We start from the raw sequence: 16,246 nt of genomic DNA, 5'->3' as shown, positions 1-16,246 counted from the left end.
GTAATGAAAACAGGTGTTGTCCTTATTAGTTTGTAACACCAGGAAATCTTTTTTTATTAGGTTATTTTAAATTAAATCCTTAACTCTCTCCATTTTGATGTATCAGTGGATAGATAACTGAAGAAAAAAAATGCTGTTACAGAGATACAGATACTTCTGTCTGTAAATAACTGTTCTTCTATCTGTAAATTATACTTATGATTGATCTAGAGTGTCTTTACATATTACTTAATTTAGACATCTATGTGATGTCCGTTCACTTTTATCACTCACTAACGCATCAGCTCTTCAGTTTTAGGAACTGAAATACAAGATATTGATCAGTTAGTAGACTGCTTAAAAATGAAGATACCAGTATTGACAAGCACGCTGCAACTGAGAGAGGAATTTGAGCAAGAAGTGAGAAGAACAGCAGGCCTGTTGTATATTGAAGATCTCAGCTGGCCAGGACTAGGTGTTGTAAGGTAAAATGCTGAATATTTTTTTTCGTTGTATTTTTTGATAGACTATGCGTGAACAGGAGGGAATGTGGTCTCCTTAGTTGTGATCTGGAGTGTTGTTTGCTGATTATTATCTGGCTTTGCACCCATGTGAAGCTTTTGAGTGCCTTTTAAAAAACTACATTTTTAATGTTGTTTATTTTTGGTTTTTTAAGAAAATCTTAAGAGCTGTTTTAGCAAAATTAGATCAGCAGTTTAATATTGCTGGCAGCATGTGGATCTGTTAGATGGAAATGTAACATGCAAGTCCATCCTACTTTATCTAGCCAAGTGCAACTTACATTTTTGTTTATAATGGGGTTCACTGATGTACTAAATGCCACTTAACCCTTTCAATTGTCTGTTATGATCCTCTGATACAGTCTTCTGAGAAGGATTCTGAATAGTCAGAATAGTTGAAGTGTAGTCAATATATTACCTAGAAATCTGTTGTGTTCAGTTCATTTTGCAGCAGCAAGCTCTGATTACCCCAAAATCTCTGATTACCCCAAAATCTCTGATTACAAATGCCAATAAACTTGTTGATCTAAGCTGTGATGTTCTGAGATTTCAGTTCATAAAATACAGAAATCTGTAGAAACATGCTAAATATATATGTACCTTTTGTTCATACTGTAAAGTGAAATTACTGTCTTGTGGCTTGGTTTGAAGATACAACTATCACAGTGATGGGAAGAATGATGACAAACAAGAAAAAGAACTAGAAAAAATCAATACAGAGCTTCTGAAGAAATTAAATGAACTGGAGTCGGATCTCACTTTTTCTTTGGGTAACTGCACTACTTAAAATACATCTGTTCAAGTTAATGGTCATTTTCCTGGCTGTGCTGTAATGGTTCAGTAGGTCATTTGTACACAGGTTAGAGTTACACTGCTGTGTATATGGTTATTGTAGAAATAACATCTGTAATTTTTTCTCCTCACCTTGTTTCAGCTAGTAAATGTTCAGCAGGGTGAACAAGGTGCACTGTTGTCAAAAACACTTATGAAAACTGACTTATGGGTAACTAGACCAAAAGGGGTCTGCTTGTCAGGAAGCATAAAAGCTGCAGTGTTCCTCTTTGTAAACTGAGCTTTCTCAACTAGTGCTCACCTAGGTGAAAGCAGATCTCCTTCAAACCCCACTGACCAGTTCACTGCATTCCATGGCTACATTAAATGCTTCATATGACTTTCATGATGATTAGCAGCATGTTCACATGGACACAGTGCCGCATTATAGCTGAAGTAATAGTCACGTGCTTACTCGGGCTTACTCAGGCTCTGATGTCTTTCTAGTCAGCTTTCAAAAATGAAGTGCCCTAGAATTGTGGAACCAAGTAACCTGTAAATGGCAGAAAGTAACGAATTTGAAGCATATTCAACACTGATATTTATTATACAACTCCTTGGCTGTCTAAAATATCCACTGTTTTTCTTGCTTAGGTGTTTTCTCTGTTTGAAAACCCACAGAGCAGAGCTTTTTTACTTGCATCATTTATACCTGTGCAGATACTGTCCTTAATTACCAAAGTGTGTGTGTATGCATTCGGATTTCCAGATTTGCAAGCATGAGTAGTGCAACTATTGTGAGGATGGATTCTTGTACTTCACAAAGACTTGATTCTCCTTGTGCTCACAGGTCCAGAATTTGGAGGGCAGAAGAACTGCATTTACATTGGCATGGTAACTGAGGATCTGGACGTGTCTGAGTTAGTTGAAACTATCGCAGCAACAGGCAGAGAAATTGAAGAAAATTCAAGAGTAGGTATTAATAAATCACAGAGCATTCCAGAACCTTTATTTTTTCCTTTCCATACTGGCTTCAGGACATGGTTTTGTTCTTTGTGAAAGTAAAAACTGTACTTGCCTGCAACAGACTGTGTAATTACTGTGGAAGTAATAATCTGTGTCCACATAAGGAGAACTTTTGTTACAGGATTATGATATTCCAAGGGTGTCACGGTTTATGTTCATGGTCCTCTGTTCAGTAGTTCTAATGGAAAATTTCAGTAGTACTGAAATCAGCTCATTTTATCACTCCAGTTTAAATTCGCAGAAAAACAGAAAACAAAAGGGAAGGGAGGGGTTTGATTAGAGCTGGTGTTTCTTATCACTGCTATATGTGGTGGGATCCAGATTGTTTCTATACCAGCTTTAAGGTAAGACTGTGCCCTAAAATGTGTGGAAAAAAAATTAAATTGGTAGCTTAAAAATGGAAATTACAAATTACCTGTTGAAGTAGTAAAGCTGATGATACAACTCCTTTTTGTAAAAGCATTTACCTGATGAAAGTTCTCCATATGTTCTCCGAAGTAGAATTCCTAAATGACCTGCATTACAAATGAACGTCTGTCCTTTCATTTCTCTAGTATTGGGAATTTATTTCCTCACCTAAAAATAAATAGAACTTCAGAAATCCTTTGTCTATTTCTGCCCATGAGAATATGTTGATTTTGGCAATGAAACTTTCTGTGGTGGTGTTTTTCTGGAGACTCTCTGCCCACCCTTGACTCCTATGCTGCTTTATGGGTGAGATGAAGGATGCTCTGCCTGTGGAGTATCTTCAGGTTAACTGTAGTAGTTGAGAGATTAGAAATCGAATGTTGGGATATGGGCCACTCTAATCCTGAAGCTTCTAGGGTAGAACAAGTAGCGGAGAACGAGGGAAGATGCAGTCCTTGCAACCAGCTGCAATAAATCTGTGGTTCTGAAAGGAGCGCACACTATTTGATCCAAAAGTCAGAAGCAGAACCAATCTCTGAGACTGACGTATCATTTAGAGAACTGATGTTTGGTGCAAGAGGGCAGCTTTTAGGAATAAAACCTTCACTATCAGCAAGCCCTTAGGACATACAGGTAAGTACACTAAAAGGCAGAACCAAAACTCAAGGCAAACATCTTGATTGGACCAGAAAACCCAGTGGTGGTTCTCTGTACTCTAACTGCAGTCCAGTTGCACTCCCTTCTGCAGGCAGTACCGTGGGGTGTTCAGTTGCTGTGGTGGTCAATTCTGGCTTGCATTTTTCCCAGGGAAAAGGAGCAGCTTCCTCATTTTCCTTTTGTTTTATTAACTGATAGTAACCCAGGTTTTTGGCATTTTGGAGGAAGTACCTGTCAGCTGACCCTGTGCCTGTAATATTGCACTGTGCAATATTAAACCCTGTATTAGGTTAAGGAAATTGGTGTTTGTCTGGCACAAGACAAAACTGTGACTTTTTTTTTTGACTACTTGAGTTTGTTCATTTATTGCCCCTACAGCTCACCCACTGAGCCGCCTGTCCTGTGTGGTATGAAACATCACTGATGCTGGGATCAGAATGGCAGTCATGAACTACCAGTTAAACTTGAAAACTAAAGCTAAACCTAGACTGACGCATACCTGGTCAGACTTAACAGTGGGGCTGGTTTAACTCCTGGGTACTTCTGGAAACCAAACTGTGCTCTTTAAACCTAAAAATCCTTCTGTCAGATTCAGCATCTGATGAACGCTTATGTGCTGAGCAGATCTTTGAAGAATTTGGGTCATAGGCTCTTTTCCAAGTAAAAGAAAACTACTTTCCAGTCCTGTTTAAATTGACATTCTGTTCTCTGGGTGTGGCTTTTAAAAATCCTGCAGTCAGCCTCTACATTCTTTAATTTACAGTTAGAATGAACTAGTGATTGTCAGATACTGTCTTAAATTGGAATAATATCTGACTACCCTGTCTACATAATCAAAACCTTAACTAAAAAGACAACTTCAAGCCTGAATAATATATTTCAAAATATAATTTCTGGTTTTTTATTAGCTGTTGGAAAATATGACTGAAGTTGTTAGAAAAGGGATACAGGAAGCACAACTTCAGCTTCAGAAAGCAAATGAAGAACGACTCCTGGAAGAGGTAAGGACATGAATGTTAGTTATCCAGTAACTTGAAGTAACTTGTCACAACATGGGTCGCGTGCTCACCAGCCAGTAACTGTGTACTTTGCAGGGACTGCTACGACAGATACCTGTAGTAGGCTCTGTGCTGAACTGGTTTTCTCCCTTCCAAGCCTCACCAAAGGGAAGAACATTTAATTTAACAGCAGGTAGGACTTGGTGCATTTGCAGCCATGTTATATTGTCATTAGAACTGTTTCCAATTTTATACTAAAATTGCAACACACTTCCTTGTGCTGATTTGATCGTGACACAACTCACCCTCAGGATGCAGAACATGCTTTTCACTATTTCTCTGACACACAGTAAGTCAATCTTCAAACCTCACTGTACAGTTTACTTTTTGTTCTTGCATGTTGAGTCACATTAAAAAAAGCTGTATTAGACATTGGGATTTATTAACAGAGGAATCTTCTGTGACTTTTGACTACATGCACTGCAACAGTTTGGTGTTTGGTCTGTAAGTATGTAAGCTGGCAGGGTGGCTTCTCCATGTATGTACTTGTATATCCTCAGGGTGGTTGCAAAGCAGCACTTGTGTTCTATGGTGCTGCTGGAACTTGATGTCTCTGATATCCTGCTCTGAGGGATGCTCTGGCTGTGGCCACACTGAAGCACTGGTTTGCAGACTGAGGAGTATGATGCCTGACAAGGACAGACAAAAACTAGATGAGGACTAGCATGAACCTGGCTTTGGGGGAGACAGCAATGAATGGAGTGGTACAATGTAAAAGACTATTATACATTTGTAATTCATGTCTACCGACGTGAATGGAACAGTCTGTAGATTTTACATCATGCAGACTGAGGTATTAACGCAATACTTTCTAAAAGCATAAATTTTCACTGTAAAAATTGTGACAGAGTCTGATTTTGGCCAAGTGTCTGTTGGCCCCAGAACAACAGCCCAGCTGTCTGTTTCTGAATTATGTCCTTCTGCTGTACTGGCAGCTTGCTTTCTGAGTCTTGACGCACCAGCGGGGAGATTCTTATGGCAGAGAACAGCAAGGTTTCTTTGGGGGTACTTACCTCTTCCACCCACACTGCCTAAACAGGTGGCAGTAGGGACATGTCAAGTGTCCAGTGGAGAAGGGAGGGAGGACAACTGGGTGTAGCAGTGCTGTGCAGTGAGTGTAAGGGACACTTTATTCATCTTTGTGTTTCCCCAGTTTGTGTACTGGGAAATGGATTACCAGCCAGTGGCAGTTTCACCTCAACCTGGCACGTGCAGTTTCAGAAATGTGCATTAAAAATAAGATGGTTACATACCTTGTCCATGCTGTTGAACACAAAACTGGTCTAGTCTGTGCTATATTTAACTTGGTATTTTTTGGTTTTAACCTGCAGGCTCTCTGGAATCCACGGAATCTATGTACATATCAAAAGCCCAAGGAACAGGCACTACTCCACCACCAACTCCTACTTCCAGCCTCACAAAGCAAAGACTTCCTGGTAAGTTTCCATGTCTTAGTTTTATTCCTAAAACTTGCTAAATCATCCTGCCCTCCGTGTTTCATGGCACAGGAAGGCCCACGTGATTTTCCATCTTTTGTAATATCTGGAACTAGAGCTCATCTTCTGGTGCCTTAAGTCCACCTTTAAAACTTGAATATAAACATGGCATGCAACAGCACCCCAGTCTCTGCTCTCCCCCAGAATTCTTCCTGGGACTGCAAGATGTTGTTATCAGTTAATACTGACAACTTGCCTGTGGACTTTGGAGAATCTTTCTCTGGAATATTCTGAGGTTCTTGAGTTTTAAAAATACTGGTTAAACAAGCAAAAAGTTTTATTTGAAATAAAAGCATAAATAATGTATAATCAGGTGTTTGAGCAACTGCATTTCTATTGCTGCCTAAATAGTTTGTGGACAAAGTAACTCTTAAGGCAGAGACCTGTTTAATCTGTGGCACTTCCTGCATAGTTGTATTCGTAATTACTGTTGATGGGAGTGGTGGGAAAACCATCGTTTTAACTTGCCTTTTGAGCTGGTTTGGCTCCTGTGATTTCCAGTGCAAGGTTTTACCCTAGAAGGACTTTGTCCATGGAGACAGCTTGGTTTTCAGTTGAATCTCAACAGCCTCTGTGTACACAGGATAAAGCAGCACCTCGAGTACCAGGCTGTGACTGCAGCTGATGTTCAGGGTACAAGCTAGCACCCAAATACAATCAATTTCTTTGCAGTTGTCAAATTCAGATGCTTTCTTTGAAACTTGTGTGAACCACACTGTGCATTTGCTGCCTCCATCAGTGCTGTATTCTTCAAACACTCCACAGGTCAGAAAGCCTTTAAAAGGTCTCTCAGAAGTTCTGATGCACTCAGTGAGACCAGCTCCGTCAGCCACTGTGATGACCTGGAGAAGACGGACCAGAGAGCCCCAGCTCTGTCCCCTGGCCAAGAGCAAGGACCTTTGGAGACAGAAAAACTGGAGGGCCAGGAGGTGGCAAGGGCAACACCACCAGACACTGAGGCCACTCAGAGTGACCAACCACCATGTGACTGCACTGAGGCAGAGGAACAAGGAAGTCAAAGATAAAATCCTGACTGTGGATTTTGGACCTTGCAGAGGACGCCCGTGCCCAGGAGGCAGGGCATTAATGATGCATTGAAGATGTGAACAGTGCCACACACTCATACAGTAATAGCTACTGTAACTTATTAACTGGGATTTTGCACAAATATAGATTTCCCCCATGGGACAGGGGTTTGTCTTATTGTACACGTATTACAGTTGCTTTAATCCTCTACATGTCTGTGTCACCAAAGTACTAGTGAAGTTTACTCAGTGCTCATAATCATTTGTAAAAGCAGTTGGCAGTTATTCTTCCTGTAGGAATCTAAGCATGATAATAGCTACTAACAAACCAATCAGCCATGCACATGATTAAAAATACAGCTGCACTCAATAATTGTAAAATGATCTTATTTGATGTTAATACACGTAAAAAAATAATCAACTGCCAATTGTTCACCTTTTTAATATTTAAAATCCAGTTTAGGTCCTGCAGTCACACTCGCTCCTCTTGCTGCTGTTTTTTCCCTATAACCAAGGTTGCCAAAGGGCTGCGGTGCGGTGAGTGTGGGGCTGGCTGGTGGGAGGCACAGAGCAGGACATCGCCCCCAGTCACCTCCTCCTGCTTGGCCCAAGGTAAGTGGGGACTCTGTTAATGAGTTTTAAGCCTTTTAGAAAGAACTAGTGCCTCTGCATGCTGAAACCTCGCTTCTGCCCCCAGAAAGAATCACCAACACAGCATTATTTTCCTTTGCACGGCCTTTGTAAACCAAATACTGTTGAACAGATTTCTGTAGTGTAAGTGGAGTTCTTTCTGTTGCGTATTTTTAAAGATAGTTGTAGTAAAGCTTGAAAACCCAATACATTTGTGATGGTTTCAACACTTTTTTTGAATAACAGTAACTTACCTATGGTAGAAATTGTACAGACTCTAATTCTATAGGTTATTTACACTACAGCACAACTTCATAGTGTCTGGACTACTTAATGCACAAGCAAAGCTTTGGATAAATCTAAAGTTAAGATGTACAGTCTTCTCCCCCCCCCCCCCCCGATTACCTTAATCTGTTTGCTGCAAACTGTCAGAGCCTCATGTGGAAGGAAATCTTTGTAAAAGCTTCCTTTCCCCAAGGAATCTGATTCTGAGGAAAACCACCCCATCCTGATAGAACTGGACACAAGGACTGTACTTTGCCCCATTGGTGTTTTGGTTGGGTGTTTCTCCTCCCCCCAGCAGGTACAGGCACACAACGATGGCTGCAGCAGTAGGACTGTCTTTTGATTGATAATCTGTGAAATCTGGGGGTGTTGCATTGTTCTGTCTCTGATCTGGCACTGGGTGCCATGAACAAGGTTGATTTTGCTGTTGGGGTTATTTATGTAAATCAGCATGCAGTTTCTCTGAAGTGCAAACACGATTAAGTTGCCTGGTCTTCCTCATGGGTTTCTTTGGTGCAATGAAGTATGTTAATAAGAGTAATTTGCTGGGGATAAAGTTATCCCCACCAAGATTAATTTTTAATGTTTTTATATTTGGAAGTGTTAAACCAGTAGTTTTGTTGGAATAAGCTTCATTCTTTAGATACTATCTGAATGTTTCAATAAAGATTCTTCAAATTAGTACTCTTGCATCAAGTTACTGCTGAAGGCCACTTCCCTACAGATCAGTGTTAAGTGTGTGCTGCTTGCCTTCACTTTGGGTGGAAAATCATCACCTGCAGTACTTACCAGTGTAACAACAGACCTCCTCACCTTCTCAGCGCTGCTACCTCTCTATCTGTGCCCATTGAATTACTGCGTTAGAGCAACAGAACATAAACCAAGCCCAATTCTTACTCCAAAGCAGCAATGTCTCCTATGTAAGTAATGCAGAAAAAGCAAGTTCCTTCTGGCAAAATACTTTATTTTGAAAAGTGCAGGACACTGGTATTGGTGACCAGCAGTTCGCTTTCTGCGACACATGGCTCTGCTGGCAAGACTCTGCTTTCCTAAAGCAGTCATGGTGTTTGGTTCCAGGTTAGATCTTGTCAGAACAAACCTGTTCCCATAACCCTTCTTCATTTTTTTTGTAGATGCGAGGTTTTCTGTCAGGAAACAGGGAGCGAGATGGAAAGGGGTGTTCTTTTAGAAATGTTAGTGTAGATCTAATGTGGGAGACAAAGTGGGGCGGCTCAGCCAGGGGCGATGTGGAAAGATTCTGAAAGACAAGACGGGAGCGAGAGCTGCTTGACATTGAGCACAAAGTTCTCTGTTATTCTGCCTTTTAACAAGATAGATAGTTTCCCCCCTCCCAGCAGCACAGTGGGACAGGTTTTGATAGACTCTATGCCTCTCTCTGTTCAGCTAGAAGGGGAAAAAACAAGTCAGTGTCAGGTACCTGTAAAATCTGTTTATCATCTTGTTGCAACCAGAAATCCACATGTGGGAAAGGCCTCCAGAAATAAGGCCCAATGTGCAGTTGTTCCATCTTTGCATCATAGATGTTTGTCAGCTGTAACAACACAGGGAGCTTGAGTTAGACAAGGCCTATGCTAACGAGAGCCAAAGTGTGCACTTGGCTCCAGGGCTTTAAGCTGCAGCTTCTGTCTCGGACGCTCCACGCACCAGCGCAGCCCCCCTCCATCCTCCTGCACCAGGATTAACTGGTTCTTCTGACAAACACCCCATAGAACTCTAGCAACACACCCACAGCGGCAGAAGTGGACTGGGATTAGGCCTGTGGCCTGAATCTCTTTCTGTAAATTACGTGCTGAGTGTGGCAGGGCTCGGCATAATGGCACATGGGAGCTGTACTGCACAAGGCAGCCCCTTGGTGAAGTGGTTTGGTCCTTTTGCCTCTGCCCTTCCATCCTTCTCATGTGTTTTGTTACAGGCAGAACACCACCAAAGCTGATATTTCACTGCCCCAACTGGTCTCCCAGCAAAAACAATCTCCTCCCCCGCCCCGTTATTTTTACTCACCGTTGCTCCTGTTAAAACATGGGCTGAACGCAAATCCTCATCCGGCCCTTTTTCTGGGAAGGTTGCAGGGAAAATCTCTGCTGTTTTGACATTCACAGCTGGTAGGAAATAAAGAGTTTAAATACAGAAACAATTAATTCTCACAGAACTTGTTTAAAATGACTGTGTCCCCAACACAACTATGTTGCTGGAATGTGAGAACCCACCAAATACTATTCAGTATTTCTCAGTGCCACAGAACCTTGACCCTTCAAGAGCTTATTTCTACTTTTCTTGCATTGGCAGCATTTCAATATTACAAAAGAACATTTTCAGAGATAATGAAACTAATCAGAAAAAGCACGGAATGAACAACGAAAAGAAGGTGGACTTCCAACCCCAAAGGTAGTGTAGTAGCTTCACGCTGACAAAATCCTAAGTACAGTTAAATGAAATAAAATCGGCCTGTACATGTGCACAGCCGCTTCTGTGTGTGCACCCACCTCCCTGGGCACCAGAAGAAAACTTCTACCTCTACCTGCACCTCCCACAGCAGCACTTAACTTTTAGGATGGGCTTTACCCAGTCATTAGCAGCTGTCCATTTACTACTGGAATCTGAAAAGCAATCCAGTTACAAAAAAACAACTGAATTCTAATTTAACTCACCTATTCCGTAAATGATTGGAAAGTGAATATCCTCTTCTTCTCTGTCATTTAGCTCTGTAAGAAAAAAAACGCAACAGTCAGATGCATAGACTCATAGGGCTTTGGTTTTTTTTCTGAGCAGCATTCATTTAGTTGTATGTTATCAAGGAACATTGAGAACATGATGCTGGCAAAAGAACCATGGAAAAGGTGGTTCAGGTCAGTACCACCACGCTTGGGATCTGGAGCAGAACTCCTTATCTCCAAAGAGCACGGCCAGCTCCAACCAACAGCTGCTCCGCTTCCTGCACAGGCAATTTACAGGGAGAAACCCACAGTGCAAAACTGCCACAATGCCAGGTTTCAAAGATGTACATCACCAACAGTGCTGAGCTGCAAAGATGATGAACATGGGACCTGAACACTACAGGAAGATAAGAACATTACTTCTTCCTTTATGTAACATCGCACACTATGAACTGACTGGATGAGTTTATGAATCCATTTGGACCTGCAGGAAGGAGGTCAGAGGTCCATAAGGGTCATTCTCAGCTACCCCTTAAGACATCCACCAGTGCCTCTTTCAACAGGCCAAAGCTGGTGAAATAAACTGGTAATAAGCACGGGCACTTGGCAAGCAAAGAACCCTCACTGCATCGTCTATCTGACATCACCACACGCAACCAGCAATAAACCTCAAAACCATAAGTTGCTGTGGAGAACTCATAGAACTCAAGAACTCTGCCCTTTCTTACAGGACACATGAAAAAGCCACGTGTGGAAAGACCCCTGCACTGCGATTTCAGTGGCAAAAGACCCTTTAAAACCCATGGAACTATTTTCTTACCTGTTACGCAGAAAGTCACTAGATGAACATCATCTGGCTGGAGATCGAACGCTCCTACAGCAACAATGACAGCAGCAATGGGTAAGACTGACTGGAGGCAAAGCAGGTGCTGTACATAGACGAGGGGCATTGCCAGTGCTGCGCACTGCGGGATGGTGGCAGATCCCTAACGCCCTGGCCCTAGATAAGGCAACAGAGCAAAGAGCATCTGGCAGACTTGCTGCAAACTATAAAATTAAAGCCACAGCTACTAAATGTAACAGTATCTACAGAGAGCAGCCACTTGTAATGGCAAGAACATGCCAGAAGTATTGTGCCACCTCCTCCTTTTACTGACACTGGTTTAGCTCTGGCATCACAGCAGTTCTGCTTTAGTTCACTAGTCATTTAACAGCTTGTATTTAAATGTATTTGCCTAAGATGTTACATATATAGTGAGCAAACCCAGTCTTTCATTAGCTGTGAATTAATTCTGCTTTTTACCATCCCACACTCTAGGAAAAAGAAAAAAACAACTCTCTTTCAAAGTTGTAACAGCAATACAGTGTTACTGTTTCAAATTGCATGAAAATCATTAGGTTGAAAGAAATACATTAATCATAATACTTCATTCTTTACAGAACTCTCATACACCATGTAACACAGGTACCAGGAATCACTGGGTGCGATGGCCACGGGGTGCATCCCAGGGCTTTTCCCAGTTCCGTTTTCCTTTTTGGTTATCCCCTTGGCCACCTCCCTCCACTTCCAACATCTGCCCCAGCCTGGCCAAGGCCCCTCCACGCTCGGGAAGTGCTCAGCACAAGCCAGGGCATCTCCAGGGAAGCTTGAGGTGCTTCACATTTCCCATTGGTTTGTAAAGTACCACAGCCACTTCTCTGGACTACAGGTTTTATAAATGGACATAGCATCTTTCGGCAGACAATTCCAAACAATAACTGAGTTTTCCTTACCACATTAATGAATGGTAACTGATGAAGTCACCGTGTGTATAGATTTAGACAGTGACAACACTTGACCGAGATGATGCAGCGTATTGGCCGCAGAGCTGGGGTCAAGCCCAGCTGAACTGACCCCCGTTGTACAGGCCAGAATATAAGCCAGGAAGAAGTGGGAAGTTCAGAGCCTCCACCACACACACCAGCCACAGGCAAGGATCCAAGTCCAGCCCCTCTCCACACCAGGTTCTCAGGTAAAGAAAACACCCTTCAAAACAAACCCAGGTCTCTTTCCATTCAATGACAGGGGGCTCAGATTACAAACAAACTTTACCCAAATCCAGTCAGAACTATTTTTTTGGACATGAGAGTGGAAAAAACGTGAACTTACTAAGAAGCTGATTAGTAAGTTTTTGTGATAACTGCCTATCATCATTGAAACCTCCAACTAGGTGCACTTCCAGCCTAACAGAGATGGAATAACAGGAAACAGCAATTAAAAAGACATCCCAAAGTGAACAGCTTTACAAATTAATCCCCCGCCCAAACTGCAAAGCAATCATCAGAGAAGCCTCCCTGGTTACAGTCCCATGCACCAAGCTGGTTTGCATTCCAGAGCACGTTACGGTAACTCACTCTCGACGCTTCAGGGATCATACAGGCAATAGCACAAATCAAGAGGCATTATACACATGCAATCCTCCAGCCCCGCAGTATCTCCCATGATCGGCACCTCTGGTTTGGACTGAACTTGGTAACCACCTTTCAGTTCCCAAGAAAGGGTTCGTTAAACAGGAAGAGTTTTGTTCCTGTGACCTCCTCACGACTACTCTGGACCATGCAGCAGGGTTCTCTCTGAGCAGTGTCTATGTAAAGACAAGTCCTGAAAAATCATGAGGTTTTTGGAGACTGTATCTTCTGAGCTCATTGGCTTTTTATTCTCAGCAAACTACAGGGGGAAAACCCTTCACATCCAGAAAGAACACGGTTTGCTAAATTCTGTTTCAGAGTTTTTTTCCCCACTGTCCTGTCCCTCCATTTTTATTTATTTCTTTTTTAAATTCCCAAATGAATTCACAAGACCAACAGTCTGGAAGGAAAAATATAAAACTGAAACCAGTTCTATGGAAAATTTCACATATCTGAAACCAAAGTTAACAGGGAAACAGTAAACACAAAACCCCACAATGGCATTTTACAGAGACACTACTCGGAACAGAAACCGCTGCTAAAAATACCCTCAAAATCATCATCAAGGAAATAGTTTTCACTTTACACATGGCTCCCGATCAAGAGCTATTTCCTGCACAATTACTGTGTCTGAACCCCATACGATCACATAAAAACTCCCCACCTTACAAACTGCAGTAACCTTTGTGAAAACCAGTACACAAGAAGTAAGAGCAGAGCTGACCTTCCACATCCTGGGGTGTCAGAGAGAGATTTTACTGAACTCATGATGAGCGACACCTCAGCTTCTGTGTCTGACCCATCACAGTGTGTCAAGCAGGTGGCTCCACTGCCTGAGGAAGACAAAAGAAGACATCAGCATCACTGCTGGAGGCTCTTACATTACCATAATTGAGATCAGTAGCAGTTTACACTACTGTAGTAGTGTAAGAGCTACATCCACTAGCACTTTGCTTCCTCACAGCACAGTGGCCTCCAGCAGAAGATGTGGGCTGACTGAGTGAGGCAATAACCTGTGTGCCCCATCATAAACCCATCAGAGCTCACATGAAGGGTACAAGCGCCCTCTGGACCACGACCTGGCCACGACTCTGATGTCAGAAACCCAGGCACATCGCCAGGATCCTTCCACAAGTTCTGTCTCTGTTGTTAACAAATGCTGCAGGGCAAACTGCTGAATGCAGCCACCACGGTCTGCAACCGCCCCTGGCCACGGCAGCAGATTAAGTTTAGGATCCACTCAGCGAGCAACCAGAACATGGAACCTCTGACACCAAACACACCAACACTTTGAACAAGTTATTCAGCTAACACACCAAGTGACTTTTTGAGATTCAAGTTTATATAAAGGTAATTGTAGCTTATTTTATTAATGTAGCATAAACCAATGCTAATTCATTACTTCAGGGGTACAGATTTTGTTCTGAACATCCTTTCAAGATACCTGTGTGTCGGAGCACAACTATATGGCAGGTAGTTGCATCATCTGATCCAAGAATGGAAACTGAACCTATTTTAAAGGAGAGAAACATCATAAGAGCTGAGCTCTCACAATCATTGCTGCAATAGAAGAAAAAACCTTTGTGTTCCTACATACCATCTTTAGGGGTCGTCACTGCAAACTCTCTCTGCTGGACATAGAGAAGACCTTTGGGTTCCACAATTTGGGCAGGCTGACTTCTCAGAAGTTTTGCCTTTTCCTAAAGATAAATGATAACAGAGACCACAGTGGCTGAATTCTCAGGTGTATCCATTACTTGACAGAAACATCATCTCTGAAAAGCAAAGGGATCCAGGTCAGAGAGAAACATATGTATTTTGTATTATGGAGTACTCTGAATTTTGAGAATTTTTTGCCTCCCTGCTACTGATCTAGTAAATTGTTAAATCCCATCATTCCATAGACACACAAAACCCTTTTCCTTGCTTTAAGATGATAAAGTGGAAGTACAACAAAAAGCAATAGGCCTTGGCAAAGATACATTAGACAATACCAGAACTGATCTTGGAAGCTTAATCAGGACAGGAAACCTTTGAAATTGAAAAGTTTCTGTCTTATACTGCCACAACTGAGTGTATTTATTTAGTAACTAATCAAAACATCAATTTGGTTGCTTAGTGCAGGGAAGCCCAGATTCCATGGCTGTGATCAGGGCAGTGCTGTGACAGCCCTGCTGGGCAGGCAGTGCGTTTCCATCCCGGGGCTCAAAAAACGCCTCACAGTTTTACCACATTTCCACTCATTTTCTGCAAAAACTCGTTTTCTATTAAGACACATCTCTGGACCAGAGACATCTTCCCAACCAGCTCTGCTCAGCAGCTCCTGGCTCACAGTCCACTGTCAGGATTACAACGTTTATGTACTGGAAGGGATGTTAATACCTTCCTAAGAGTTACCGCCTTGTCTTCTGTCACCAGCGCTTGTCATTTCGCACAGAAAGGGACAGCCCGAGGGGGCCGAGGCACCCGCAGCCCGCGCTGGCACAGCCCATCAGCCGCGATCCGCCTCAGGCCGGTACTGCGAACCCCCCTCAGGGACACCGGCTTCTCTTACCCCAGCCGCCCCGTGCCCCTCCGCTGCCACCGCGCAGGGAACGCGCCTGTGCCCGATACCTCAGCGCGGACACCTCAACCCGGGTACCCCCCGCTCCAACACCCGTCTCTGCTCCCGGGCTCCGCCGCTCCCCCCCGCGCCGCCGCCTCACCTCGAGGTGCGGGTACGCGCGGATCATGTCCCCCGTGGGCCGCGCCAGGTCGACCCGCTCCCCGTTGATCAGCAGCGGCATGGCGGGGAGCGCCCGGGCCCGGAGGCGACTCCGCGCTTCCTCCCCAGGGCCGCGCCGGGCCGGGCCGGGCGTCGCCGCGCGGGGCGCTGGGAAACGGCAGCGGGGAGCGGCGGCACCGCCCGCGGAGCGCCCGGGGACGGGGGCTGGGCTCGGGGCCTGCCCGGCCCCGCAGCGGCCGCCGCCTGAGGCGGGGTCAGAGGCGCCGGCAGGAAACATGCCCGGACACGTCCGCGCCCAGCGGCCTCCACTGGGCAGCGAGGCAGAAACCCCCGTCCTGCGGCTGCAGGATTATCCGGAAGCGGTTACATGGCATCGCTTTGGAAATAGCCGCATTCACCCGTTAACCCACCCGTTATCCTCCCCCCAGCAACCACAAAACCGAATTTTTTGACAACCCCACAGCCGCCAGGTTTTCCTTAAAGACCCGAGACTTTTCCTCCCGCTGTTCGAAGAAAAGCCATCGCAGTGGCAGCGGTTAATG

The 16,246-nt window shown here is 43.7% G+C and overlaps 2 protein-coding genes across 6 annotated transcripts in view; one reads left to right on the top strand and one right to left on the bottom strand.

The window, feature by feature from the left end:
- The window catches only part of PDXDC1 (pyridoxal dependent decarboxylase domain containing 1), a 29,760-nt gene extending 21,223 nt beyond the window's left edge, over positions 1–8,537 (top strand). For all 3 annotated transcript variants that reach the window (XM_030484317.1, XM_030484319.1, XM_030484318.1), the window contains exons 17-23: positions 293–464; positions 1,152–1,270; positions 2,122–2,243; positions 4,271–4,363; positions 4,457–4,553; positions 5,752–5,856; positions 6,682–8,537. In XM_030484317.1, coding sequence (XP_030340177.1) covers positions 293–464; positions 1,152–1,270; positions 2,122–2,243; positions 4,271–4,363; positions 4,457–4,553; positions 5,752–5,856; positions 6,682–6,941 — 968 coding nt within the window. In that variant the 3' untranslated portion in view covers positions 6,942–8,537. The remainder of the gene's footprint in view (positions 1–292; positions 465–1,151; positions 1,271–2,121; positions 2,244–4,270; positions 4,364–4,456; positions 4,554–5,751; positions 5,857–6,681) is intronic.
- Positions 8,538–8,799: 262 nt separating this feature from the next.
- On the bottom strand, positions 8,800–15,903 carry NTAN1 (N-terminal asparagine amidase). 3 transcript variants are annotated; one of them, XM_030484321.1, is made up of 10 exons: positions 15,685–15,903; positions 14,577–14,679; positions 14,424–14,489; positions 13,704–13,812; positions 12,681–12,754; positions 11,352–11,405; positions 10,526–10,579; positions 9,879–9,976; positions 9,295–9,408; positions 8,800–9,114 (listed from the first exon to the last, which is right to left on the bottom strand). In XM_030484321.1, the coding sequence occupies exons 1-10, from the start codon at positions 15,763–15,765 to the stop codon at positions 8,935–8,937; spliced, it is 933 nt and encodes a 310-aa protein (XP_030340181.1). In that variant the 5' UTR covers positions 15,766–15,903; the 3' UTR covers positions 8,800–8,934. The 3 variants fall into 3 exon arrangements, with proteins under 3 accessions (XP_030340181.1, XP_030340180.1, XP_032775792.1); XM_030484320.1 differs by having other exon boundaries at positions 13,644–13,812; positions 15,685–15,901; XM_032919901.1 differs by having other exon boundaries at positions 14,577–14,754; positions 15,685–15,831.
- Between the last annotated feature and the right edge of the window lie 343 nt (positions 15,904–16,246).

This window comes from Strigops habroptila, chromosome 4, assembly GCF_004027225.2.
Source record: "Strigops habroptila isolate Jane chromosome 4, bStrHab1.2.pri, whole genome shotgun sequence".
Lineage (NCBI taxonomy): Eukaryota > Metazoa > Chordata > Aves > Psittaciformes > Psittacidae > Strigops > Strigops habroptila.
This window is presented reverse-complemented; position numbering and strand designations above follow the sequence as displayed.